The sequence below is a fragment of the Balaenoptera borealis genome (assembly GCF_965194805.1).
Source record: "Balaenoptera borealis genome assembly, chromosome: 12".
Taxonomy (NCBI): domain Eukaryota; kingdom Metazoa; phylum Chordata; class Mammalia; order Artiodactyla; family Balaenopteridae; genus Balaenoptera; species Balaenoptera borealis.
Window position 1 is genome coordinate 15,272,315 of NC_138869.1, and position 27,697 is coordinate 15,300,011.

At 38.3% G+C, this 27,697-nt stretch overlaps 1 protein-coding gene across 1 annotated transcript in view; it reads right to left on the reverse strand.

The window, feature by feature from the left end:
- Positions 1–4,721: 4,721 nt before the first annotated feature.
- Positions 4,722–27,697, reverse strand: part of ARL8B (ARF like GTPase 8B) — a 54,385-nt gene continuing 31,409 nt past the window's right edge. The window contains exons 2-6 of the mRNA XM_082347548.1: positions 17,711–17,791; positions 16,285–16,358; positions 15,559–15,652; positions 5,460–5,527; positions 4,722–4,840 (exon numbers count right to left, since the gene is read on the reverse strand). Of these exons, the coding sequence (XP_082203674.1) occupies positions 4,759–4,840; positions 5,460–5,527; positions 15,559–15,652; positions 16,285–16,358; positions 17,711–17,791 (399 nt within the window). The 3' untranslated portion in view covers positions 4,722–4,758. The remainder of the gene's footprint in view (positions 4,841–5,459; positions 5,528–15,558; positions 15,653–16,284; positions 16,359–17,710; positions 17,792–27,697) is intronic.

Here is a 27,697-nt window from a genome sequence, read left to right on the forward strand (position 1 = left end):
AAGTTAAATTGTATACAGAACAGCTTGTGCCTTCCTTTATTCATTCAAAAGCTTACTGATTGCCTGTAAGATCAGGTATTGTGTGTGAAGCTCCAGGATGCAAAGAGACAGGAGAACCACTCCCTGCCCTCGAGGAGCTTTCATCGTGCTGGAAAACACGCAGGTAGTCAGTCGTCTGGTTGTGGGGGACAGCCTCCACAGAATTCCAGGCAAAAGAAAGAGCAAAACTCATAGAATAAGCAGAGGCGTGAAACTACGTGGAGCTGTGGCTGGATTACAAGTGATGAGATGTGGCTGACGCACAGGGATGGGTAAGGGGGGTAGCCTTAGCTCATTGCTAAGGCTAGAGCAGGGGTTCTCAAGCTCCCCCTTTTCACACTTGGGGCTGGATAATTCTTTGCTGTGCACAGTAGAATATTCTGCAACATCTATAACCATGACCACAAGATGCCATTATCACCACCCCCCATCCTCAGCTGTGACAACAAGTAATGGCTCCAGATTATCTCCAAATGTCCCCTGCAGAGCTCAGTTGTTTTCAGTTGAGAACCACAGGCCTAGAGGGAGCCAGATAACCTTGTATACCATTCTAAGATGCTCAGAAGTTTGGATTTTATTCTCAAGTCAACAGGAAGTCATTGGAGAATTTTAAGCAGGGAAACCATACTGTTTATTGTAAACTGTAAGTTTATTGTAGTAAGTTCAACAATGGCAACCGAGAAGGGCAACCTGGAAGGCTGCCAGTATACAGACTATCACAACAGGAAGAGGAAAGGGACGAAGGCCTGAAGCAAATCAAGTGCTGTAGGGATGGAGAGGAATAAAATGAGGGGCACGTTCAAAATACAGAACCTACCAGGACTGACCAAATGCAGCGGGTGAGAAAGGATCTTCCGGCCTGAACAAGTGTGTGTGTCATGGAGCTGCTCACTAACAGCAGCTGAAGGAAGAACAGGCTTGAGGAAAAAAGACTAAGAATTCGGCAGTAAGCACACCAAGTTTGAGGTGGAGGAGGTAGCACATGGAGATGTCTAGCAGGTAGTTTCAGCTGTACAGATCTGAGGAAGAGATGGAGACCGGCAAGATAGCATCGTAGAGGTGGCAACTGAAGCTACAGTGGCCGAGAACAGCCAGGAAAAGCCCTTAGACTGACAGGAGAAGGCAGCTAAGTCAAAACACTGAATTACTGTCCTTGAGTTCTCTAAAATGTGTTATCCACATAAAGGGCATGTGCGCATCTATTAGAAGCAGCACTCTATTCTCCAAGCCTGAAAGACGAGCGCACATTCAGTCTCCCAGTTTCCCAGCTAACATGCATTAGAGAAACTGTAAACCAAACACTGTATATAAAGAACAGCCTAGAGCTGAGATCTGAACAAACACAACCAGCGTTGTGGAAACCATCATTTAACCCGACTGCCACAGCAGGTCATTTGCACTTCAAAAGAAAGACAGCAGTGTGTAATAACAGCAAAGCCACACTCATTTGAACTGAATGGAGGAAAAGGTAAATCTGAAAGTGAAATGACTAGGTTTAAATATTTAAGAAATTCACTTAAAAAAACTTGTGCACATTGGACATACGTCATATCCTAAAGACAGATGAATCCTTAAGATCAGAATAAAAGGCAAAGAAATAAGATATTCAGATGCAGAAGGAGTTATCTTCCATGATAAAAAGAGCCACAAGTATAAGCCATCTTTGCAAAGATCAGCTTCCCTGAAGTAATCTCTTGTATGTGTAGTTTGAGGACAAATTACTATTGAAACTAAGGTACCTCGTGTGCCACATTAGGAAGCTGGAAGTATAACATACAACCCATGTGCACTGAAATACTTTTTGGAGCAATTTAGTAAATTCATAAATTTGGCACTAAAATGTTATAAAAAAGCTGAAATTAAGGAGGGTGTTCTGAGACTTCATTATTCAAGAAGTCTACCTGACTTGGCTGTTAGTTGTACTTCTTGCTCCAAATAAACAGGCTTTACAAACTAATTTTGAACCTAGTTAAGAGGGCATTAGTTTCCTTGGGCTTGATAATATGAAGTGAACCAGGAGTTCTACAAACACAAACCTGGTGACTATAGAGCTCTACAATAAACTGTGAAGACCAGCCTCAAAGAGCAAAAGAAGTTCTCATCAGCTCTCCTGCATTTGCTTCATAAGTGAGCTCACAAGGTTTTTTCAGCAAAGTATCTGGTTAGTTTGTCACAGCGGTAAAATAAATGACTTTTTTTTTCTCCCTTCAAACACTCTTTTCCCCCTATGTTGGAAAATACCAGAGAAAATATAAGGGAGTAATGGATTTACAGAATAGCACAACATACTAAAAATTACGGTTAGTGTAGTACAGGGTTTCTCAATCTTGCCACTACTGACATTTTAGGCTGAACAATTCTATGCTGTGGAGGCTGTATGATGTTTAGAACCACCCTGGCCTCTACCCACTAGATGCCAGCATCACTCTCCTCATTACGACAACCAAAAATGTCTCCAGACATTGCCAAATATTTCCAGGGGGAAAAAAAATCCCTCAATGAGAACCACTGCTGTGTAAGTAAATGCTCTCTTGGGGGCACAACTTAAAATTTAAGAGAGTTCCCCTCAACATCGGAAAAACATTTTAAATACACTCTAGTAACCCTAAGTGCTTGAATAGTCTCTTCTCAAATTAACTGGATGCTCCCAAAATAACAAGTCACTTACTCTATCCATTTAATAGAGGTGAGTTTGTGTCCATCAGCCAAGTACTGGGCTCTGATTGTTTTGGGTGCTCTTTAAAGGAAGCCCAGAATCAGCCAGAAAACCATCAATACTATAAGCTAATTAGAGCATGTTTGAGGGGAGGAGGGAAGGAGCCGAGATATGGACTGGAACTGACTTGGAAAACAAGTTAAGTCTGGTGAGAACCAATACATAGTGAATGAAGGTTAAAGAAAAAGTGTCAGAATGCCTTTTAAACACACTGTTTTGGCACTATTGATTTATTACATTTTATTCCAGTATACTTTTTCAATTGGAAATATGACCATGGAAGAATGGTCAGAGAGAGATAATTTGAAGATGGGGAAGGAGCCATGAGCCAAGAATGCAGGCAGTCTCTAGAAGCTGAAAAGGGCAAAGTAATGGCTTCTCCTCTAGAGTCTCCAGAAGGAGCACGCCTGTAATTTTAGTCCTTGTTTTTAACTGACAGCAGCAAGAGAAGATGAACACATCCCTGTGATGTCCACCATACGTCAAACACTATGCAATTCATTTTCTCACTCCCTCTCGTAAGAGAGTTTTGAAGTTGTTGCCATCATCCCCATTTTATAGATGGGGATCAGGGAGTTTAAGCGCTCTGTCGATGGCCAGTCAGAAAGTAATTAAGGACTGGGTGTTCCAGCCTGAGGCTGCCTTACTCCAAAGCCCATGCTGTTTCTAGCCACTACGCAGCACTGATGGATAGCCTCTTTTTATATAGTGACCCACAGAGAGAAATTTTTTCACCAGTGACCACCAAACTGGGAGAAGTGAAGGAGCCATGAAAATCCCTAGGTTCCTACCCATCTGCTTTAAGGCACATGCATTAAACTCTCCTTTCAAACTCTGGTTGAGTCTATCATGCCAGACGAGACTGAGCTTGAGAAGCTTTTGCCATGAAGGTATCTTTTACTGGTGAGTTTATTTTACTGCACTGTTACAGGTCTTTTCACTCAAGCAGCTGTCTTAACACTGAATAGCCTTTTCATCTCATCAAACACTTCTGTTTATCTTTTCTTTTAACCTTTCTACTTATCTTTCTTTTTTCAACCTTTTGATCCTCTCCACGCCAATACACTTTTATTAAATAATCCCTCACCAAATTAGTTAAGAGACTAAAGTTGAGTCAGATATACTTATTCTTTAGGATACTGTACTGGCTTGAATCGTGTCCCCTAAAAATTCACCTCCACCTGGAAACTCAGAATTTACTTGGAAATAGGGTCTCTGCAGATATAAGATGAGGTAATACTGGATTAGGGCCTACCTTAATCCAGTAATGTGTCTTTATAAGAAGAGAAAATAGACGCACAGACACGCACACAGAGGAGAAGGCCATGCGAAGCCAGAGGCAGAGAATGGAGTGATGCATCTACAACCAAGGAACGTCAAAGACTGCCGGGAACCACAAAGCCAGGAAAAGGCAGGAAAGGATCCTCCCCTAGAGCCTTCAGCGAGAGCATGGTCCTGCTGATACCTCGATTTCAAACCTCTATCCTCCTGAACCTGAGAGGATAAATTTGTGCTGTTTCTAAGCCACCCAGTTTGTGGTACTTTGCTATGGCAGTCCTAGGAAATTAATACAGACATTAAGTAGATAAAGGGTATTCTAGCCTTATCCTTTAGAGTGCTAACATATTGCAGTAATATATTGTGATTTTGATACATGCAAAACCATAATAATGCCTATACACCGATTTTTGTAAAGTCTTATTTCAAAAACATCATCTTGTTACAATGCACAGCTGGACACTAGCTCTGCAAAAATTAATACAATAAATTGATATCACATAATGCTTAACTTCATGTCTCTTTTGCATTTACTTCTTTAAATAGCATGGAGCAGATTCAGGATATTATATTTGTTGTCAAAAGGTATAATGTGTACTCTTTTTCCTGAGGCAAAAGCAACAGTATTTTATAAGGGAAATCACTTAAACAGAAATGGAGATAATAAACAGTAAAAAGCATGAGACATCCCTTCTAATCATACCCACTTCTTCCACAAACACCAGTCATTTCTTACCTATATTATCCTTTTCTTTGCAAGAAATTGAATAGCAGCAAATTTCTCTATCCTGAATAGCAGACAGATTCCTATAAAAAGCAGAATTAAGAAAATAAGTCTGTGCTTAAAACAACAGTCATCTTTTCACTCGCTGCTCAATTTTGCTTGTTTTTTAAATTACTATACAGAAGAAATTATTTTATTAATACTAAAATTTTACGGGGACTTCCCAGGTGGCGCAGTGGTTAAGAAGCCACCTGCCAATGCAGGCAACAAGGGTTCAAGCCCTGTTCTGGGAAGATCCCACATGCCGCGGAGCAACTAAGCCCGTGCACCACAACTACTGAGCCTGAGCTCTAGAGCCCATGAGCCAGAACTACTGAACCCATGTGCCACAACTACTGAAGCCTGCACGCCTAGAGCCCGTGCTCCGCAACAAGAGAAGCCACTGCAATGAGAAGCCCGTGCACCACAATGAAGACGCAATGCAGCCAAAAATTAATTAATTAATTAATTTTAAAAACAATGTTTAAGAGGGAAAAAAAAATTTATGGGTTCACTTTTCTAGTATGTCAAGTTTATCTACTCCAAAACGTGACTATGATCATTACTGAATAATACAGCAATGCTAAACAAAGCAGTGGGCAAAACAGTATAATTTAGAACCAAATTTTTTTTAAAAAACCATCACTCATTCTTAAGACATACATTTTTTCAATTAGCTGTTTCTCATCCAAGGCATTAGGAAGATCTCTCTTGTTTCCGAGTACTAGCACCTTTAAAAAGAAAAGATACTGAGTAAATTTTATGTAAGAAAATGTCACAGAAGCATATCATATGCATATCTGTAGACGTTAAAATCAGGATGTGATGTCATGCCATAATTAAAGTATATTTATGTGACTGGTGGCCTATCTCATTCATTTAATCATTCAAATTAGCATTTACTCTAACTCCTACCATGCAGATGTCCTTACTTCAACATGTGGCTGCCAACTTCTATTTAAAATATTCTAAGTCTACCGTATGCATTCTGTTATTTCTTAATAAGTCTTTACCAAAAAGTGAATATGATCTTAACAACCAAGGGTGGAGGAATGAGTTTCAACCATTTTTGTCTGTTAGTCATTAATCTAACAGTAAACATGTAAATAAGCCTTTAAAATTCTACACTCATCCTATAAAATATAATGTATAAATATTCTAAGATAATGGATAAGCCTGGGGATCAGGATAAATACAGTAGCCATAAACTCTGAGACTAAACATCGCCATCTGATTGGTAGACGTGCTTTGAAAAACAAGGAAAGCGGAGAGGGGTGTCCCAATTATCACTCTATCTTTCCCAGGTACATCCTTTCTGCCTTACGAAAAGCAAAAACTATGAGTACATATAACGTATTTGATAACATCCTTACTCTGAATCAACGTTCTCTAAGAAACTGTATCTTTGACCAATCCTAAGAAAGTACACGCCATGTCTACCTTGTCATCTTGTTAAACACTTGTCAAACCTATTTCTTTCACTTAATACATGCCCCTACCCCCACCCCTGACTCCAAAGACGGCGACTGATTCTATTTCTAGGCCCTAGACTCTTAGCTCTCACAAAGGAGAAAGAGCCAAGGACAGAGGCTGAGAGCAAGGGTCACCAGGAGCTCTCCGGGGAATGCTAAGTCACAGGGGTCAGAGAGCCAAAAGCCAAATCTCAGCACCTTTGGTCAGCCCGTCCTTCCCTCCCCAACTCTTACCCCTCTCCACACTCTTATTTAAGTCACCCCAGGTTCTCAACCTGGACCTGTGTGAGTTTTAAAAATTGCATCATGGTCATTTGTGATCAGTTGTCAGTTTTGGGGTTACCTGACATCTTAGCCCTCTTCCTACATTTAAGAAATTTTCCACCTTATGAACCTGCTTCCCAATAAAGCTTCTTGCTTCTGTAGATAATTTCTTTTCCAGCCTTCCTTTCTGCTAGAGAATGGACACATAATCTAGGACCAACCAAAACTATGAATGCAGAGCCAGTACTGCAAGAAAGTGGGGGTAGAGAATCCATTCTGCTAGGGAAGGGGCATCAACTAAATGACCTTCCAATCGGAGCAACTGTGTCTGGTGTGCAGAAACTGCATGAGGTCACCAGACTTACTCGATGGTGTAAGTCTGGATGTGGTCCTAGCAGCTGCTGAGCCTCCCTTGTTCCAGCCTATTTTCTGAACATGGTTATGGGTAGCCTTCTCAGAGACTCTGTGAGCTACCCAATATCCTTTCAATAAATCCCCTTCTACTTAAATCGGCTTTCTATTGCTTGCAACTAAAAACTCTTACGGTGACCAAGATGAAACTGATTTTTTTACTTATGGTATGTAGAACTAGTTGTTAACATAGAAGAAAAAGAATAGGCTTTGAAGTCAGAAAGACATGGAGTCAAACCTAGCTGTGCCAATACACTAATGACCATGCGATCTTGAGTGAATAACAACTGTTACAAAGGAGGGATCACACCATCGACCTCAATACATTGTGCGGATTAACTGAGACAACATACCTCAAGGAGCTGACACTCGTGAACTGGTCATGAGGGTAAAGCCTAGTCCTTTTCAGCATCCCTTAGCTCAACAAATGGCACCACCTTCCATCTAAGTAAATGAGCCAGGAACTAGGAATTATTCTTTATATCTTCCCATCTAATACATTACCAAGTCTGGAGACCTGTCTTCCTAAATATCCTTCCAATCTATTTCCTTCTCACAACCTTGTCTACGACCACCCCAATCCATGGTACTCTATTTTGCCAAGACAACTTCAACAGCTTCCTAAAACTGTCCTCCTTATAGTCCCCCTTCAATCCATTCTTAAAGTGACATCAGAATGATTTAGATGATAAATCTCATCATTCAAAAACACCCAGGGAGCTTCAAGATGGCGGAAAAGTAAGACGTGGAAATCACCTTCCTCCCCACAAATACATCAGAAATACATCTACATGTGGAACAACTCCTACAGAACACCTACTGAACGCTGACAGAAGACCTCAGACCTCCCAAAAGGCAAGAAACTCCCCACGTACCTGGGTAGGGCAAAAGAAAAAAGAAAAAACAGAGACAAAAGAATACGGACGGGACCTGCACCAGTGGGAGGGAGCTGTGAAGAAGGAAAGGTTTCCACATACTAGGAAGCCCCTTCGCGGGTGGCGGAGGGGGGAGCTTCGGAGCCATGGAGGAGAGCGCAGCCACAGGGGTGCGGAGGGCAAAGCACAGAGATTCCTGCACAGAGGAGTGGTGCCAACCAGCACTCACCAGCCCCAGAGGCTTGTCTGCTCACCCACCGGGATGGGTGGGGGCTGGGAGTTGAGGCTCGGGCTTCGGTCAGATCCCAGGGAGAGGACTGGGGCTGGCTGCATGAACACAGCCTGAAGGGGGCTAGTGCGCCACAGCTAGCCAGGAGGGAGTCCGGGAAAATGTCTGGAGCTCCTGAAGAGGCAAGAGACTTTTTCTTGCCTCTTTTGTTTCCTGATGCGCGAGGAGAGGGGATTAACAGCGCTGTTGAAAGGAGCTCCAGAGACGGGCGTGAGCCGCTGCTATAAGCGCGGACCCCAGAGACAGGCATGAGACACTAAGGCTGCTGCTGCCGCCACCAAGAAGCCTGTGTGCAAGCACAGGTCACTCTCCACACCTCCCCTCCCAGGAGCCTGTGCAGCCCGCCCGGCCAGGGTCCCGTGATCCAGGGACAACTTCCCAGGAAGAACGCACTGCGCGCCTCAGGCTGGTGCAACGTCAAGCCGGCCTCTGCCATCGCAGGCTCTCCGTACCCCTCCCTCCCCCAGGCCTGAGTGAGCCAGAACCCCCAAATCAGCTGCTCCTTTAAACCCGTCCTGTCTGAGCGAAGAACAGACGCCCTCAGGTGACCTACACGCAGGGGCGGGTCCAAATCCAGAGCTGAACCCCCGGCAGCTGTGCGAACAAAGAAGAGAAAGGGAAATTTCTCCCAGCAGCCTCAGAAGCAGCGGATTAAAGCTCCACAATCAACTTCATGTACCCTGCATCTGTGGAATACCTGAATAGACAACGAATCATCCCAAATTGAGGAGGTGGACTTTGGGAGCAATGATATATATATATTTTTCCCTTCTTTTTTTGTGAGTGTGTATGTGTATGATTCTGTGTGTGATTTTGGCTGTATAGCTCTGCTTTTACCATTTGTCCTAGGGTTCTGTCTGTCCATTTTTTTTTTTTTTATTGCTTAAAAAAATTTTTTTTTCTTAATAATTATTTTTTTTAAATTATTTTATTTTATATTATTTTATCTTCTTCTTTCTTTCTTCCTTTTTTTCCTCCCTTTTATTCTGAGCTGTGTGGAGGACAGGCTCTTCGTGCTCCAGCCAGGCGTCAGGGCTGTGCCTCAGAGGTGGGAGAGCCAAGTTCAGGACACTGGTCCACAAGAGACCTCCCAGCTCCACGTAATATCAAACGTTGAACATCTCCCAGACATCTCCATCTCAACGCCAAGACCCAGCTCCACTCAACGACCAGCAAGCTACAGTGCAGGACACCCTATGCCAAACAACTAGCAAGACAGGAACACAACCCCATCCATTAGCACAGAGGCTGCCTAAAATCATAATAAGGCCACAGACACCCCAAAACACACCACCAGATGTGGACCTGCCCACCAGAAAGACAAAATCCAGCCTCATCCACCAGAACACAGGCACTAGACCACTCCACCAGGAAGCCTACAAAACCCACTGAACCAACCTTAGCCACTGGGGACAGACACCAAAAACAACGGAAACTATGAACATGCAGCCTGTGAAAAGGAGACCCCAAACACAGTAAGTTAAGCAAAATGAGAAGACAGAGAAACACACAGCAGATGAAGGAGCAAGGCAAAAACCCACCAGACCTGACAAATGAAGAGGAAATAGGCAGTCTACCTGAGAAAGAATTCAGAATAATGATAGTAAAGATGATCCAAAATCTTGGAAATAGAATGGAGAAAATACAAGAAACGTTTAACAAGGACCTAGAAGAACTAAAGAGCAAACAAACAGAGATGAACAACACAATAAATGAAATTAAAAATTCTCTAGAAGGGATCAACAGCAGAATAACTGAGGCAGAAGAATGGATAAATGACCTGGAAAATAAAATAGTGGAAATAACTACTGCAGAGCAGAATAAAGAAAAAAGAATGAAAAGAATTGAGGACAGTGTCAGAGACCTCTGGGACAACATTAAACGCACCAACATTCGAATTATAGGGGTCTCAGAAGAAGAAGAGAAAAAGAAAGGGACTGAGAAAATATTTGAAGAGATCAGAGTTGAAAACTTCCCTAATATGGAATAGGAAATAGTTAATCAAGTCCAGGAAGCACAGAGAGTCCCATACAGGATAAATCCAAGGAGAAACACGCCAAGACACATATTTATCAAACTATCAAAAATTAAATACAGAGAACAAATATTAAAAGCAGCAAGGGAAAAACAAGTAACACATAAGGGAATCTCCATAAGGTTAACAGCTGATCTTTCAGCAGAAACTCTGCAAGCCAGAAGGGAGTGGCAGGACATATTTAAAGTGATGAAAGAGAAAAACCTACAACCAAGATTACTCTACCCAGCAAAGATCTCATTCAGATTCGACGGAGAAATTAAAAGCTTTACAGACAAGCAAAAGCTAAGAGAATTCAGCACCACCAAAAGAGCTTTACAACAAATGCTAAAGGAACTTCTCTAGGCAGGAAACACAAGAGAAGGAAAAGACCTGCAATAATAAACCCAAAACAATTAAGAAAATGGTACTAGGAACATATATATCGATAATTACCTTAAATGTAAATGGATTAAATGCTCCAACCAAAAGTCATAGACTGGCTGAATGGATACAAAAACAAGACCCGTATATATGCTGTCTACAAGAGATCCACTTCAGACTTAGGGACACATACAGACTGAAAGTGAGGGGATGGAAAAAGATATTCCATGCAAATGGAGATCAAAAGAAAGCTGGAGTAGCAATTCTCATATCAGACAAAATAGACTTTAAAACAAAGACTATTACAAGAGAGAAAGAAGGACACTATATAATGATCAAGGGATCAATCCAAGAAGAAGATATAACACTTGTAAATATTTATGCACCCAACATAGGAGCACCTCAATACATAAGGCAAATACTAACAGCCATAAAAGGGGAAATCGACAGTAACACACTCATAGTAGGGGACTTTAACACCCCACTTTCACCAATGGACAGATCATCCAAAATGAAAATAAGTAAGGAAACACAAGCTTTAAATGATACATTAAACAAGTTGGACTTAATTGATATTTATAGGACATTCCATCCAAAAACAACAGAATACACATTCTTCTCAAGTGCTCATGGAACATTCTCCAGGATAGATCATATCTTGGGTCACAAATCAAGCCTTGGTAAATTTAAGAAAACTGAAATCGTATCAAGTATCTTTTCCGACCACAACGCTATGAGACTAAGTATCAATTACAGGAAAAAATCTGTAAAAAATACAAACACATGGAGGCTAAACAACACACTGCTTAATAACCAAGAGATCACTGAAGAAATCAAAGAGGAAATCAAAAAATACCTAGAGACAAATGACAATGAAAACACAACGACCCAAAACCTATGAGATGCAGCAAAAGCAGTTCTAAGAGGGAAGTTTATAGGTATACAAGCCTACCTTAAGAAACAAGAAACATCTCAAATTAACAACCTGACATTACACCTAAAGCAATTAGAGAAAGAAGAACAAAAAAACCCCAAGGTTAGCAGAAGGAAAGAAATCATAAAGATCAGATCAGAAATAAATGAAAAGGAAATGAAGGAAACGATAGCAAAGATCAGTAAAACTAAAAGCTGGTTCTTTGAGAAGATAAACAAAATTGATAAACCATAAGCCAGACTCATCAAGAAAAAAAGGGAGAAGACTCAAATCAACAGGATTAGAAATGAAAAAGAAGAAGTAACAACTGACACTGCAGAAATACAAGCAACTCTATGCCAATAAAATGGACAACCTGGAAGAAATGGACAAATTCTTAGAAATGCACAACCTCCCGAGACCGAACCAGGAAGAAATAGAAAATATGAACAGACCAATCACAAGCACTGAAATTGAAACTGTGATTAAAAATCTTCCAACAGAGGGAGGGAGATGCAAGAGGGAAGAGATATGGGAACATATTGTATATGTATAACTGATTAACTTTGTTATAAAGCAGAAGCTAACACACCATTGTAAGGCAATTATACTTCAATAAAGATGTTTAAAAAAAAAAAAAAAATCTTCCAACAAACAAAAGTCCAGGACCAGATGGCTTCACAGGCGAATTCTATCAAACATTTAGAGAAGAGCTAACACCTATCCTTCTCAAACTCTTCCAAAATATAGCAGAGGGAGAAACACTCCCAAACTCATTCTACGAGGCCACCATCACTCTGATACCAAAACCAGACAAAGATGTCACAAAGAAAGAAAACTACAGGCCAATATCACTGATGAACATAGATGCAAAAATCCTCAACAAAATACTAGCAAACAGAATCCAACAGCACATTAAAACGATCATACATTATGATCAAGTGGGGTTTATCCCAGGAATGCAAGGATTCTTCAATATACGCAAATCAATCAACGTGATACACCATATTAACAAACTGAAGGAGAAAAACCATATGATCATCTCAATAGATGCAGAGAAAGCTTTCGACAAAATTCAACAACCACTTATGATAAAAACCCTCCAGAAAGTAGGCATAGAGGGAACTTTCCTCAACATAATAAAGGCCATATATGACAAACCCACAGCCAACATTGTCCTCAGTGGTGAAAACTGAAACCATTTCCACTAAGATCAGCAACAAGATAAGGTTGCCCACTCTCACCACTATTATCCAACATAGGTTTGGAAGTTTTAGCCACAGCAATCAGAGAAGAAAAAGAAATAAAAGGAATCCAAATCGGAAAAGAAGAAGTAAAGCTGTCACTGTTTGCAGATGACATGATACTATACATAGAGAATCCTAAAGATGCTACCAGAAAACTACTAGAGCTAATCAATGAATTTGTTAAAGTAGCAGGATACAAAATTAATGCACAGAAATCTCTTGCATTCCTATACACTAATGATGAAAAATCTGAAAGAGAAATTAAGGAAACACTCCCATTTACCACTGCAACAAAAAGAATAAAATATCTAGGAATAAACCTACCTAAGGAGACAAAAGACCTGTATGCAGAAAATTATAAGACACTGATGAAAGAAATTAAAAATGACACAAATAGATGGAGAGATATACCATGTTCTTGGATTGGAAGAATCAACATTGTGAAAATGACTCTACTACCCAAAGCAATCTACATATTCAATGCAATCCCTATCAAACTACCACTGGCATGTTTCACAGAACTAGAACAAAAAATTTCACAATTTGTATGGAAACACAAAAGACTCCAAATAGCGAAAGCAATCTTGAGAAAGAAAAACAGAGGTGGAGGAATCATGCTCCCTGACTTCAGACTATACTACAAAGCTACAGTAATCAAGAAGGTATGGTACTGGCACAAAAACAGAAATATAGATCAATGGAACAGGATAGAAAGCCAAGAGATAAACCCATGCACATATGGTCACCTTATCTTTGATAAAAGAGGCAAGAGTACACAATGGAGAAAAGACAGCCTCTTCAATAAATGGTGCTGGGAAAACTGGACAGCTACATGAAAAAGAATGAAATTAGAACACTCCCTAACACCACATACAAAAATAAACTCAAAATGGATTAAAGACCTAAATGTAAGGCCAGACACTGTAAAACTCTTAGAAGAAAACATAGGCAGAACACTCTATGACATAAATCACAGCAAGATTCTTTTTGACCCACCTCCTAGAGAAATGGAAATAAAAACAAAAATAAACAAATGCGAACCAATGAAACTTAAAAGCTTTTGCACAGCGAAGGAAACCATAAACAAGACGAAAAGACAACCCTCAGAATGGGAGAAAATATTTGCAAACGAAGCAACTGACAAAGGATTAATCTCCAAAACATACAAGCAACTCATGCAGCTCAATATCAAAAAAACAAACAACCCAATCCAAAAATGGGCAGAAGACCTAAATAGACATTTCTCCAAAGAAGATATACAGATTGCCAACAAACACATCAAAGGATGCTCAACATCACTAATCATTAGAGAAATGCAAATCAAAACTACAATGAGGTGTCACCTCACACCAGTCAGAATGGCCATCATCAAAAAATCTACAAATGGTAAATGCTGGAGAGGGTGTGGAGAAAAGGGAATCCTCTTGCACTGTTGGTGGGAATGTAAACTGGTACAGCCACTATGGAGAACAGTATGGAGGTTCCTTAAAAAACTACAAATAGAACTACCATACGACCCAGCAATCCCACTACTGGGCATATACCCTGAGAAAACCATAATTCAAAAAGAGTTATGTACCAAAATGTTCATTGCAGCTCTTTTTACAATAGCCAGGAGATGGATGCAACCTAAGTGTCCATCGACAGATGAATGGATAAAGAAGATGTGGCACGTATATACAATGGAATATTACTCAGCCATAAAAAGAAACGAAATTGAGTTATTTGTAGTGAGGTGGATGGACCTAGAGTCTGTCATACAGAGTGAAGTCAGAAAGAGAAAAACAAATACCGTATGCTAAGACATATATATGGAATCTAAAAAAAAAAAAAAAAAGAAAAGAAAAGAAAAATGATCAGAAGAACCTAGGGGCAAGACGGGAATAAAGATGCAGACCTACTATAGAATGGAGTTGAGGATACGGAGAGGGGGAAGGGTAAGCTGGGACAAAGTGAGTGAGTGGCATGGACATATATACACTACCAAATGTAAAACAGATAGCTAGTGGGAAGCAGCCGCATAGCACAGGGAGGTCAGCTCGGTGCTTTGTGCCCACCTAGAGGGGTGGGACAGGGGGGCGGGATACGGAGGGAGACGCAAGAGGGAAGAGATATGGGGACATACGTATATGTATAACTGATTCACTTTGTTATAAAGCAGAAAGTAACACACCATTGTAAAGCAATTATACCCCAATGAAGATGTTTAAATAAATAAATAAAAACACCCAGTCCCACACAGCCTCTTTTAGTGTCCGGGCTGCCACAGGCTCGCCACACTCTACCCCACCCTCCCCACTCTGCTCTGTGCTCTAGAAACACTGGCCTCCTCCCAGTGCCCCACCTCCTCCTACCAAAGAGCCTCTGCCTGCAACTCTCTTTTCCTCCAGCTGTCACATCCCTCACATGCCTACACATTCCTCACATCTCAGCTCAAGCAGCACTTCCTCGGAGAATCCTTCCTTCTTCCCTCAAACTACATTAAGTCTCCCCTCTAACTTACAACTCGATAGCCCCTTGTACCTCTCCCTTGTAGCACTGATCACAGCTGTATTATTCAAATGATTTCATACCATCTACCTAGTTTCCTACTAAACCATAAGCTCCATGATTGTAGGAAGCATGTTTCTTTTCACTTCTGCTCACTACTGTTTCCCCAGGACTAAGCACTGCTCCTACTACATATAGTTCAATAAACGGCTGGTTAAGAAATGAATAAACAGCACAATGAGCAGTATGGGGCAGATACTCAGTAAATGTAAGCCTTCCAGGCTTTAAAACAAAAGACATTTTACTGATTTCAAACACAATAAATAAAAATGTATAATTATACTCGTAATAATATAAATATTATAATTATATAATGTAAAATTAACCAGTATTCCATACTCACTGGAATTCCTTGTAGCTGTGGCTTATCTAGAAGATTATGTAGTTCATTTCGCGAGGCTTCTATCTTTTCACGATCTGCAGCATCTATCATGTAACTTTAAAAAAGAATAAAGTGATCTCAATGTCTCCACCATGTTCTTTGATGATCGCAATTAATAGATTTTTAAATTTTCTTAATTTATACTACTGTAACTGTTCATTAAAATAAAGTCCTCGATTTTAAAAGGCTTGCACTCAAAAATACTTTTTAATAGACTGTTCTACAGATACAAACTGCTATATATAAAATTAGATAAGCAACAAGGATATACTGTATAGCACAGCGAATTATACCCATTCTCTTGTAATAACCAATAATGGAATATAATTAAAACTACTGAATCACTATGCTGTATACCTGAAACCAACACAATATTGCAAATCAACTATACTTCAATAAAATAAGTAGATAGGTAGACTTCTTAGAGGACTAATACATGATAGTAAAACATTTATATCCAATAGCTCTTAGCTACATAAAAAACAAATAAAACTCTCATTCTATCATTCTATTTTTAAAGTCTGATGTTAATGGGATTACACTAAGAGAATATCTAAGAAAGACTGTTATTGCCCAAAATAAAAATTAAGCCTTTAAAAGTATGAAAAACAGCGTTTTCCCTTGAAACCTAAACTACTGACTGCAAGGGGGGAGACGGGGGGGGGGGGGGGCGTGCAAGCGGCTTACACAATAGCGTTGACCCCTCTGCAGTACCGTTCCCACATGCTCCGGAAGCGGGGCTGTCCTCCTATGTCCCAAATCTTCAAATCAAGATAGACAGTTCTTAATAAAGATATTTCAAATAACACATTGAAGAAAAAAGCAGCAGAAGGAGGGGAGAAAGATCAAGCAGATATGTTCATTTCCACAATGTTAGAGCCAAACTGCTTTTCAAAAACTTGAGGTCAAACAAGCTCTTAATCTGGAAGTTCTTGGGGCCACTTCTAACTTGAAGCTCATACTGAATATGTTTACATTAGATCTCATAGGTGGTGCTTGAGCAAAGATTTAGTTTTTGTGCAATACTTTCTTTGCCTGTTAACCAATAAATTTCCAATATTGAAAATACATATTTTTTGAAATAGCACTCTTAGAATCTGCATAATCAGCCATCATCCAAATTTGAAGTCCAAGACAGAAAAAAACAGTTCATTCAGAATCTATTTAAGTTTAGTTGTCTGATTGGATATATATTAACATCTAATCGTTTTTAGTTATTCTGTACATAACAGAAAACATTCCTACCTAGGTGCTTTTCTTATATAAAATTATTTTATCCATATGAAAGCTACTACCCACAGTAATTTCACTATTATGGCTACTCTGTAGGGCTATGTAAAGGTCTGAAGTCATGATATTTATCTTTAGGAGGCTTCCAATTTAGCCATAGACATTGGAAACACGCATGAAGACACACACATGAAAAATTAGCAGCTTCATTAGATAAGCTACGGAAAGAATTCAGTAAACAGCTTCTGTGAACCACAAGAACTGGGTAAAATGGCCATAAAGTTCAGGCTATAGAAGTAAATTCCCCCCATGAACAAGGAATACAAAAATAATAATACTAATAAATTAAAAAACAGTCCAACAGTCCAGAATTCAAACCTATCAAACTTACTCTAGAAACAAAATTGTGTTAAACTAGTTAACTTTTTACTGTTTTATAGTTTTAATTTTAGGGCTTATTAGCAAAGAAAGGGAAAACTAGTTTACCATATTTGCTACCACAAATATAATACTAAATTACCAACATTATAAACAATTATTATCTTTCAATATAAAATATTACTCATGAAATAATGTAATAATATCACATTCCAAATACTCTGAAGATGGGATTTTTATTTCCTAGAAATACCTAAATCCCAAATAATACTTCTGACAACCCATATGCTAAGTTTTTTATGGGCACTTAACAACATTTCAACACACACATTTTGATCTATTAGAGCAAGAAAGAAAAAAAACTTGATTTACACTCTTTTGGAACATGCCCACTCATTAATTAAGAACTGCCAATACTCATGTAAAACGCAAAGAAACAAACAGAAAAATTCCTAGTTTGTATCTGCTAACAATGTAAATCAAGTATGGCAAGAAGCTGACGTACCTTTATTGTGACGTTACCTTTAGTTACTTTCCTCATGTTGAAGCCCACTGTAGGTATCATATCTTCACTGAATTGACCTGACTGAATGAAAGAAAACATTTTTAGACTAATCGTTGTTTATTAAAACATGTAACACTGCAAACCTTTCACATCAACATTACTCTGTACCCAACTTGGCAAATAACTAATTTTTTAGTGACGATAACAATATACCTTAAGAAAACACTCCTAACAGCCATAAATCTTGAAGAGGTGCATTATTTTTTTCATTCAAAGACACAGTCTTCCATTAAAGATACTTCTGAAACTACTATAATTTTTTACATATTTTTAAGTTTAAGAAAAGAAATACTGTACAACTACATATGAACATTTATTAATTCGTCCACCTATACGTGAATTTTTGCATACAAGGTACAAGTAAATCAGAAGTAAAAGTTCAAAGTTTTCTATTTTTAGGACTGAAATTATTTTGACAATACTCTTAAAATTCACTGTTGCTTTTCTGAGTCAGTCTTTTAACAAGGCTTATAAAATGTTTTCTTCATAAACATGATCCTCCCTTATGTAATCAATTATATTCTCTTTTTGGTTTCCGACCTTCCTGTCAGAAGACTAAAATTAAATATCTTCTAACAGTATTCATATTTTTAAATTTAAAATGTTCATCCATCTAGGATTTGATTACACAATGCAAGAAAGGTGCTTTTTACAAATGTATAACCTATAATCACCTCACTCCTCATTTAAAATTTATGTATTTATTTATTATTATTTATTTTTGGCTGTGTTGGGTCCTCGTTGCTGCGCGCAGGCTTTCTCTAGTTGCGGCGAGTTGGGGCTACTCTTCACTGTGGTGCACGGGCTTCTCATTGTAGTGGCTTCTCTTGTTGCGGAGAACGGGCTCTAGGTGCGCGGGCTTCAGTAGTTGTGGCACGCAGGCTCAGTAGTTGTGGCTTGGGGGCTCTAGAGCGCAGGCTCAGTAGTTGTGGCACACAGACCTAGTTGCTCCGCAGCATGTTGGGTCTTCCCAGACCAGGGCTCCAACCCGTGTCCCCTGTATTAGCAGGTGGATTCCTAACCACTACACCACCAGGGAAGCCCTCACTCCTCATTTAAAAATCCACACTTTCCTAACTAGATTGATGTGATACACCAAATTCCATTCAGAGACAGTTCTATATCTGAGTCTTCAATTCTTTTCCATTAGTCTGTTTATTTCTAATTGGAAATAAATTAGGACTACATGAATTACTGTAGCTTATCCTATATATTATTCTATATAGCAAATCAAGAAGTTGGAATGTTCAGGAATGTGTTTCATCTCTCGCATTTGAAATAAACTTTAGAAATTAATAATTCTGTTAAAATACTAACTGCCCTTTATCAACTCTTGATATTTAACCAAGTCTCTCCACCTAGGCACATGGTGTGTCCACTCAAACATTCAAATCCCTTATATCGTTCAGTGAAGTATCTTAATTCTTTCCTAACAGGTCTTCCATCTTTCTTGTCATATTCTTTATTTTGACTGCAATTATGAAGTACACCTAATGAGTCACAATTGATACTGATTTTATATATTTACATATTCATGTATTTTATTTGCCAAATGTTTATTTCTCAAGTGACCTCTTATTTGTTAGGCACAGCTCAGGATTATGAAATATATCAACATGGGACTAATTAAACAAATGGAACTATTTTCAAGGCCCTAACATCGGCCAATTGTTCACCACACATTCATTCCAAAACTGTCTACAAGTACCAATTGTACCAAGCACAATGAATTCCGATTTTACAAATTAATTTCTTCTACATAACCCCAAAAGTGTTCTACTTTTTTTATTTTTCCCCTCCTGTTCAGTGGAGTTTGGGCTAATCTCAGAAAAAATGTGAAAGAGAGAGAGGAGAGAGAGAGAGAAAAAGAAAAAGAGAGAGGTAGAAAGAAAGAGAGAGAAAGAAAGGAAGAAAGTTAACACAACCATAATCACTACTTTATTTATACATGCAGACATTATAATTTTCAGAACTTTCACATATACAATTTATATGTGAAGATCTAGTCATGATATCAAAACTACATATATCAAAACTAGCCATAACACAAGAACAAAAAATATAACCTGGTTAAAAAATGGGCAAAGGTAAAACCAAAGGCATAATCTATGAAAGAAATAATAAGATAACTTCATTACGAACTTCTGCTCTGCAAAAGACAATGCCAAGAGACTCGGAAAACAAGCCACAGAGTAAGAGAAAAATATGTGCAAAAGATATTCCATAAAGGACTGTTATGGGAAATATACAAAGAACTTTAAAAACTCAGCAATACGAAAACAAACAATCCAATTAAAATATGAGCCAAAGATCTTAACAGACATCTCATCAAAGAAGATAAACAGATGGCAAATAAGCATATGAAAAGATGCACCACATCATGTGTCACCAGGGAAATGCAAATTAAAACAATGAGATAACACCACAAAGCAATTAGAGTGGCCCAAATCTGGTACTCTTTGATAACACCAAATGCTGATGAGGATGTGGAGCAAGAGGAACTCTCAGTCATTGCTGATAGGTTTGCAAAATGGTACAGCCACTTTGGAAGACACTTTGACAGTTTCTTACAAAACCAAACATACTCTTACCACACAATCCAACAATGACACTCCTTGGTATTTACCCAAAGGACTTGCAAACTTAAGTCCACACAAAAACTCACACCTTAAATGCTTACAGCATCGTTATTTATAATTGTTAAAACCTGAAAGCAACCAAGATGTCCTTCAATAAGTGAATGGATAGACTGGTACATCCAGACAATGTAGTATTATTCAGTATTAAAAGAAATTAGCTATCAAGCCACAAAAGACATGGAGGAGCCTCAAATGCATATTTAATGAAAGACCCAATGTGGAAAGACTACATACTGTATGATTCCAACAGTATCACATGATGAAAAAGTCAAAACTATGAAAACAGTAAAAAGACCAGTGGTTGTCAGGGGTTGGAGAATGAAAAACAATATGGCAGTTCCTCAAAAAATTAAAAATAGAATTACCATATGATCCAGCAATTCCACTTCTGGGTATTTACCCAAATGAAAGCAGGAACTTGAAGAGGTATTTGTATAACCATGTTCACAGCTGATTTATTCATAATAGCCACAAAGTGGAAGCAACCTGAGCGCCCACCTGCAGATGAGCAGGTAAAGTGTAGTCTAGTCCTACGATGCAGTATTTTTCAGCCTTAAAAACCTTATTCATGGACTTGAGGACACGGGGAAGGGGAAGCTGGGACAAAGTGGAAGAGTAGCACTGACATATATACACTACCAAATGTAAAACAGATAGCTAGTGGAAAGTAGCTGCAGAGCACAGGGAGATCAGCTCGGTGCTCTGTGACCACCTAGAGGGGTGGGATAGGGAGGGTGGGAGGGAGGCATAAGAGGGAGAGGATATGGGGATATATGTATACATACAGCTGATTCACTTTGTTATACAGCAGAAACTAACACAACAATGTAAAGCAATTATACTCCAATAAGGACGTTAAGAAAAGAAAACCTTATTCATGCTACACCCTGGATGAACCTTGAAGACATTATGCTAAGTGTAAGGCCAGTCACAAAAAAGACAAATACTTCATGATTCTATTTAAATAAGGAGCCTAGAGTAGTTAAATCCATAAAGACAGAAAATAGAATGGTAGTTGCCAAAGGCTAGAGAGGGGGAAACAAGGAATTAATGCTTAGTGGGTACAGAATTTCAGATTGGGAAGATCAAAGGTCCTATAGATGGATAGCAGTGATGGTTACACGAAAATGTGAATGTATTTAACAGTACTGTACACACAAAGATAGTTAAGATGGTAATTTTAACGTTTTGTGTGTTTTACATTTTTTAGAAATGTATGATGTAAAGGGAGGCAATTATCACTACCATTTTACAGAACAAGAAATAAATTCCCAAGGTCACATAGCTCAATAGTGGTTGATTATATGTCTTAAAGATCGCCATTGTGAACTGTAATAGGCTTTAATTAATACCTAAGGAGAGGTCTGTATGAGATAATGGCTCATTTATTTGGTATATTAGGAAAAGGTGCTATACATAATAAACCAGCCAAAAATTGTAGCTAAAGATTTTAGGTACCAAAACTTAAAACAGCTTGCACAGAAAGCTTTCCAAAATGAAATACATACTTGGTTAACTTCTCACAGTCTATAGAACATGATTTAATGTGTTCTTGGTGTTTCAGGGTTATTTTATAAATTGTAAAACAAGAAAACTAGGGACTTCCCTGGCAGTCCCGTGGTTAAGAATCTGTGCTTCCCAGAAATCTCTTTCATTCCTATACACTAATGATGAAAAATCTGAAAGAGAAATTAAGGAAACACTCCCATTTACCATTGCAACAAAAAGAATAAAATACCTAGGAATAAACCTACCTAAGGAGACAAAAGACCTGTATGCAGAAAACTATACGACACTGATGAAAGAAATTAAAGATGGTACAAACAGATGGAGAGATATACCATGTTCTTGGATTGGAAGAATCAACATTGGAAAATGACTATACTACCCAAAACAATATAGAGTCAATGCAATCCCTATCAAACTACCACTGGCATTTTTCACAGAACTACAACAAACAATTTCACAATTTGTATGGAAACAGAGAAGACCCCGAATAGCCAAAGCAATCTTGAGAAAGAAAAATGGAGGTGGAGGAATCAGGCTCCCTGACTTCAGACTATACTACAAAGCTACAGTAATCAAGAAGGTACAGTACTGGCACAAAAACAGAAATATAGATCAATGGAACAGGATAGAAAGCCCAGAGATAAACCCATGCACATATGGTCACCTTATCTTTGATAAAAGAGACAAGAGTATACAATGGAGAAAAGATAGCCTCTTCAATAAATGGTGCTGGGAAAACGGGATAGCTACATGAAAAAGAATGAAATTAGAACACTCCCTAACACCATACACAAAAATAAACTCCAAATGGATTAAAGACCTAAATGTAAGGCCAGACACTGTAAAACTCTTAGAGGAAAACATAGGCAGAACACTCTATGACATAAATCACAGCAAGATCCTTTTTGACCCACCTCCTAGAGGAATGGAAATAAAACCAAAAATAAACAAATGGGACCTAATGAAACTTAAAAGCTTTTGCACAGCAAAGGAAACCATAAACAAGACGAAAAGACAACCTTCAGAATGGGAGAAAATATTTGCAAACGAAGCAACTGACAAACGTTTAATCTCCAAAATATACAAGCAGCCCATGGAGCTCAATATCAAAAAAACAAACAACCCAATCCAAAAATGGGCAGAAGACCTAAATAGACATTTCTCCAAAGAAGATATACAGATTGCCAACAAACACATGAAAGGATGCTCAACATCACTAATCATTAGAGAAATGCAAATCAAACTACAATAAGGTATCACCTCACACCAGTCAGAATGGCCATCATCAAAAAATCTACAAACAGTAGATGCTGGAGAGGGTGTGGAGAAAAGAGAAACCTTCTACACTGTTGGTGGGAATGTAAATTGATACAGCCACTATGGACAACAGTATGGAGGTTCCTTATAAAACTAAAAATAGAACTACCATATGACCCAGCAACCCCACTACTGGGCATATACCCTGAGAAAACCATAATTCAAAAAGAGTCACGTACCACAATGTTCATTGCAGCACTATTTACAATAGCCAGAACATGGAAGCAACCTAAGTGTCCATCGACAGATGAATGGATAAAGAAGATGTGGCACATATATACAATGGAATATTACTCAGCCATAAAAAGAAAGGGAATTGAGTTATTTGTAGTGAGGTGGATGGACCTAGAGTCTATCATACAGAGTGAAGTAAGTCAGAAAGAGAAAGACAAATACCATATGCTAACACATATATATGGAATCTAAAATAAAGAAAAAAGTTCTGAAGAACCTAGGGGCAGGACAGGAATAAAGATGCAGACGTAGAGAATGGATTTGAGGACATGGGGAGGGGGGAAGGGTAAGCTGGGATGAAGTGAGAGAGTGGCATTGACATATATACACTACCAAATGTAAAACAGATAGCTAGTGGGAAGCAGCCGCATAGCACAGGGAGATCAGCTCGGTGCTTTGTGACCACCTAGAGGGGTGGGACAGGGAGGGTCGGAGGGAGACGCAAGAGGGAGGGGATATGGGGATATATGTATACGTACAGCTGATTCACTTAGTTATACAGCAGAAACTAAAACAACAATGTAAAGCAATTATACTCCAATAAAGACGTTAAAAAATAATAATAATAATCTGTGCTTCCACTGCAGGGGGCTCGGGTTCTATCCCTGGTTGGGGAACTAAGATCCCACGTGGCACGCGGTGCGGGCAAAAAAAAAAAGTGAAAATACTTAAAATACTTAAAAAAAAAACCCAAAACCATGAAAACTAAATTTGATAACCCTTAAGGGCCCTTCTGGCAGTAAAATTTTATGATTACGATCATCAATTATAGTACCAGTCCATGATAAAATGATGTAGGAGGCTGCAGTATACACGGCTGCCCCTGAACTTTCATAAATGTTCATCTCTCTGTTCACCATTACTTCTCACTGCTGGCAGATGTTAACAATAACTTTTCCTAATTCACCTGGCACTGCTAATCTGCAATGGCTGAAAATTAGGTAATCAAATCTTCAGGTTTTTAATCCCCAGATGTCTTGAGTACAGCAAAATGTTCAAAAATCATTCGTTAGCTTTGATGAATGGATTTTGTGGTATAACAACTTTACAGACTTGGAAGCATTTTCAACTTCTTTCTTCGTATCAAATCTTAATCGTCACTTTTCAAAGTTTGTGTTGAATGACTAAACCACTAAGTTGGCAGTTGTGCTCTAAATAACAGAATTTATTTCTATGCTGTCGAAATGCCACTAAACTGAGACTAGCAATTCAGGAAACAAGTAGATGCTTTAGAAGTACTACTTAATTATAACTGATTCACTTTGTTATAAAGCAGAAACTAACATACCATTGTAAAGCAATTATACTCCAATAAAGATGTTTAAAAAAAAAAAAAAGTACTACTTAATTGTGTATCATGCTATTTATTTTAACAAACACTTAAATAACATGAAGCACTGTTCTAAGTACTTAGTAAATATTAATCAATATTAACTTACTTAATCCTTATAACAACCTTATGAAGTAAGTAGCATTATCCTCATTTTTCAGATGAGAAAACCAAGGCAAAGACAGGTTAAGTCATTTGCTCAAAGTCCCGTCATTTCTAAGATCTGTGAAGAGAAGTAAAAATATGCTTTCATACCTGTCTTCCTAAATAGTGTATGAAACATAAACTGACCTTCACTTAATAACACAAATTCAAGATCACAAGTGGCACTCACTGTGATTTTGTGACAGTGGACAGAACTGCAGTTATCAACGTGTACCCAAAGTCACAAGGTAGTATCTTTGGAATTTGGCTTGGGACAAGATAAAATTGAAGCAAAATAAGATGGTAAAAAAAAGACTATCTCAAGGTCCAGGAATCTTATCACCAATTACACTACTTACTAACCACATGCAAGTCATCTTACCCTCAGGATTAAGCTTTCTTACTAGAAAAAAAGGTACTTGGAAGAGTATTTCCAAAATCACTTCCAGCTCTAACATTTATGGTTTTATGTTTTATTCATAGGCCTCTCATTTAAAATATAGTTAAGCAAGAGATGAATGCCTACAGCAGTAGGAAAAACGTGGCTCTTTTTTCTTTTCTTCCAAAAATTCATTAGTATACCAAAGGCTAAAAGCAGACCTTGTCCCATAAAGTTTTGTTAGTGTCAACTTCAGCACACAGAGCTTACCTAAATTTATTACTGCAGATCGTAGGAATGAGGCAAATAGAAAAGGGGAAGGAAAGAGAACAACCAAGGTAAAAGTTAACACCAGGAAGGCAGAAAACATGAGGCAGTGGACCTGTAGTAGTGAAAGGACACTTCACTGAGCATACTCTAAGACAATAAGAATGGGGGAGGGGCCTATTCTTTGTAAACAGGTTAATGTACAGATATGTACCATGCAGCACTGGCTGCTTATATACCATGATATCTGACACTAGTGAGAACACAGTGAAATAAATACTCATACATTTCAGGGCTTTAAAGTAGAGATTCCAAATGGAACAGATTAGACTTCACCATTGCTCTTTTAAATGAACAAATGCAGATATCAAGCTATTAACAACATGGGAGAAGAATTTTCTCTTTGCTTAATCTGTTCCTCTGTAGTAGCAGTCCAATCCAATTCAATAAACTTTAAACACAAGTGGAAAAATACCTGCTTTGACAAATGTCTCACAGTTTCTTTCTCTAAGAATCTTTTTATTTTTTAAGGCTTTAGTTATCAAGCTACTTTGTAAAGACAGAATGGAAGAGCACAACAAAAGACTCATACTAAATTTCTCCTTTCAGCCAGAAGAAACTACTTTCACATGTTAAGCAGAGTGGTCTTCTCACACTATGACTCAATTGTTTAATCGCCAAAATTTACACATTTGACAAGTGAGAAGATATGGCCAATAAATACACAAGTTAGTCGTTTTTCTTTCCAAGAACTTTTAATTCAAATGGAAAACTGTTATTATCAATACCAATTGTCCTAGTTTGTAGCATTATTATGGTTCTTATATTTCACTAATAAGTAGAATTACTGATAATATTACTCTTATATTTCAACTTACAATAGTTAAAAAAAAAGGATGGCAACCTATTTTTTGCTGAAGTTATTTAAAATGAAAGGTAGATCTAGGGGAACTTTTGATGAGGAGTAGGGTATTTCCATGATCTTAAAGTGTACCCCACAAACCACGCATCAGCTGCAGAGGGAAAAACAAGCAATTATACAATGGAGAAATCAGACAACCTCTTGCCTTCACGTGGACTTCTCAGATGGACTTCATGTGCCTACACAAGTATTACTACGAGGACACAATATCCCCCATATACTATTTCAGCTGAGAATGCATAAACTAAATCTAATCATGAAGAAAGATCCAAAACAGAGGAACATTCTCTTAAAAAGGCGGGGGAGGGAGGGTAATTTTCCAAAGATGTCAATGTCATAAAAGATCAAGGCTGTAAAAATGTTTCCGACTAGATAGAGGGGACTAAAGAGACATGACAACTAAATGCAGTACCTGACCCTAGACTGGATCCTGCACTGGAGAACAAAAACACTATAAACAACATTATCGGGTCAAGTGACAAAATAGGAAGAGATAAAATGTGACGTATCATTTTCTAACATAATGAAGTTGGCAACTAAATTAGTTATGCAAGGGAATATTCTTAAGCTTAGAAAATACAAACTTAAGTATTTAAGAATAAGGGCCATGGTGCATAGATCTTACTTACCTAAGGTGACACACGCAGTGCATGAATGATAAAGCAAATGAGGTAAAATGTTTGACCTCAATAAAGGGTATATAAATGTTTTTTGGAATGCTTTTATTCCCGCAAATTTTCTGTAAATTTGTAATTGTTTCCAAATAAAAGATTTCTTAAATGGAATAATCAAATATCATCTTCTTGTATATCATATCTAGGACACAACTAGAACTAGAAGATAAATAACCTACTACAATAGTAGTGAAATTCATGAATACATTCAGTCACAAGGAATTATGACAACTAGTTCAGGAACAAGTCATTGCTAATCTTGTTTTGTCCTTTAATATTCTAAAAGGATACTAACTTACAAATGTCTTCTAATAGAAAAATCCATGTTTTATAGTTTCAGTATAAGGAAAAAGCCTCTGGGCTTTAAAATTGGCATTTTAAAATCTACTCCAATATTTTAATATTTATTTATAAGCTGGGAAATGAATTAAACATAGTGTGCTCTTCCAAGTCTAAGTTCCTCTTAGTTTTGGGGAAAACTGTCCCACTTAACACATATTCTTCTTCTTTTC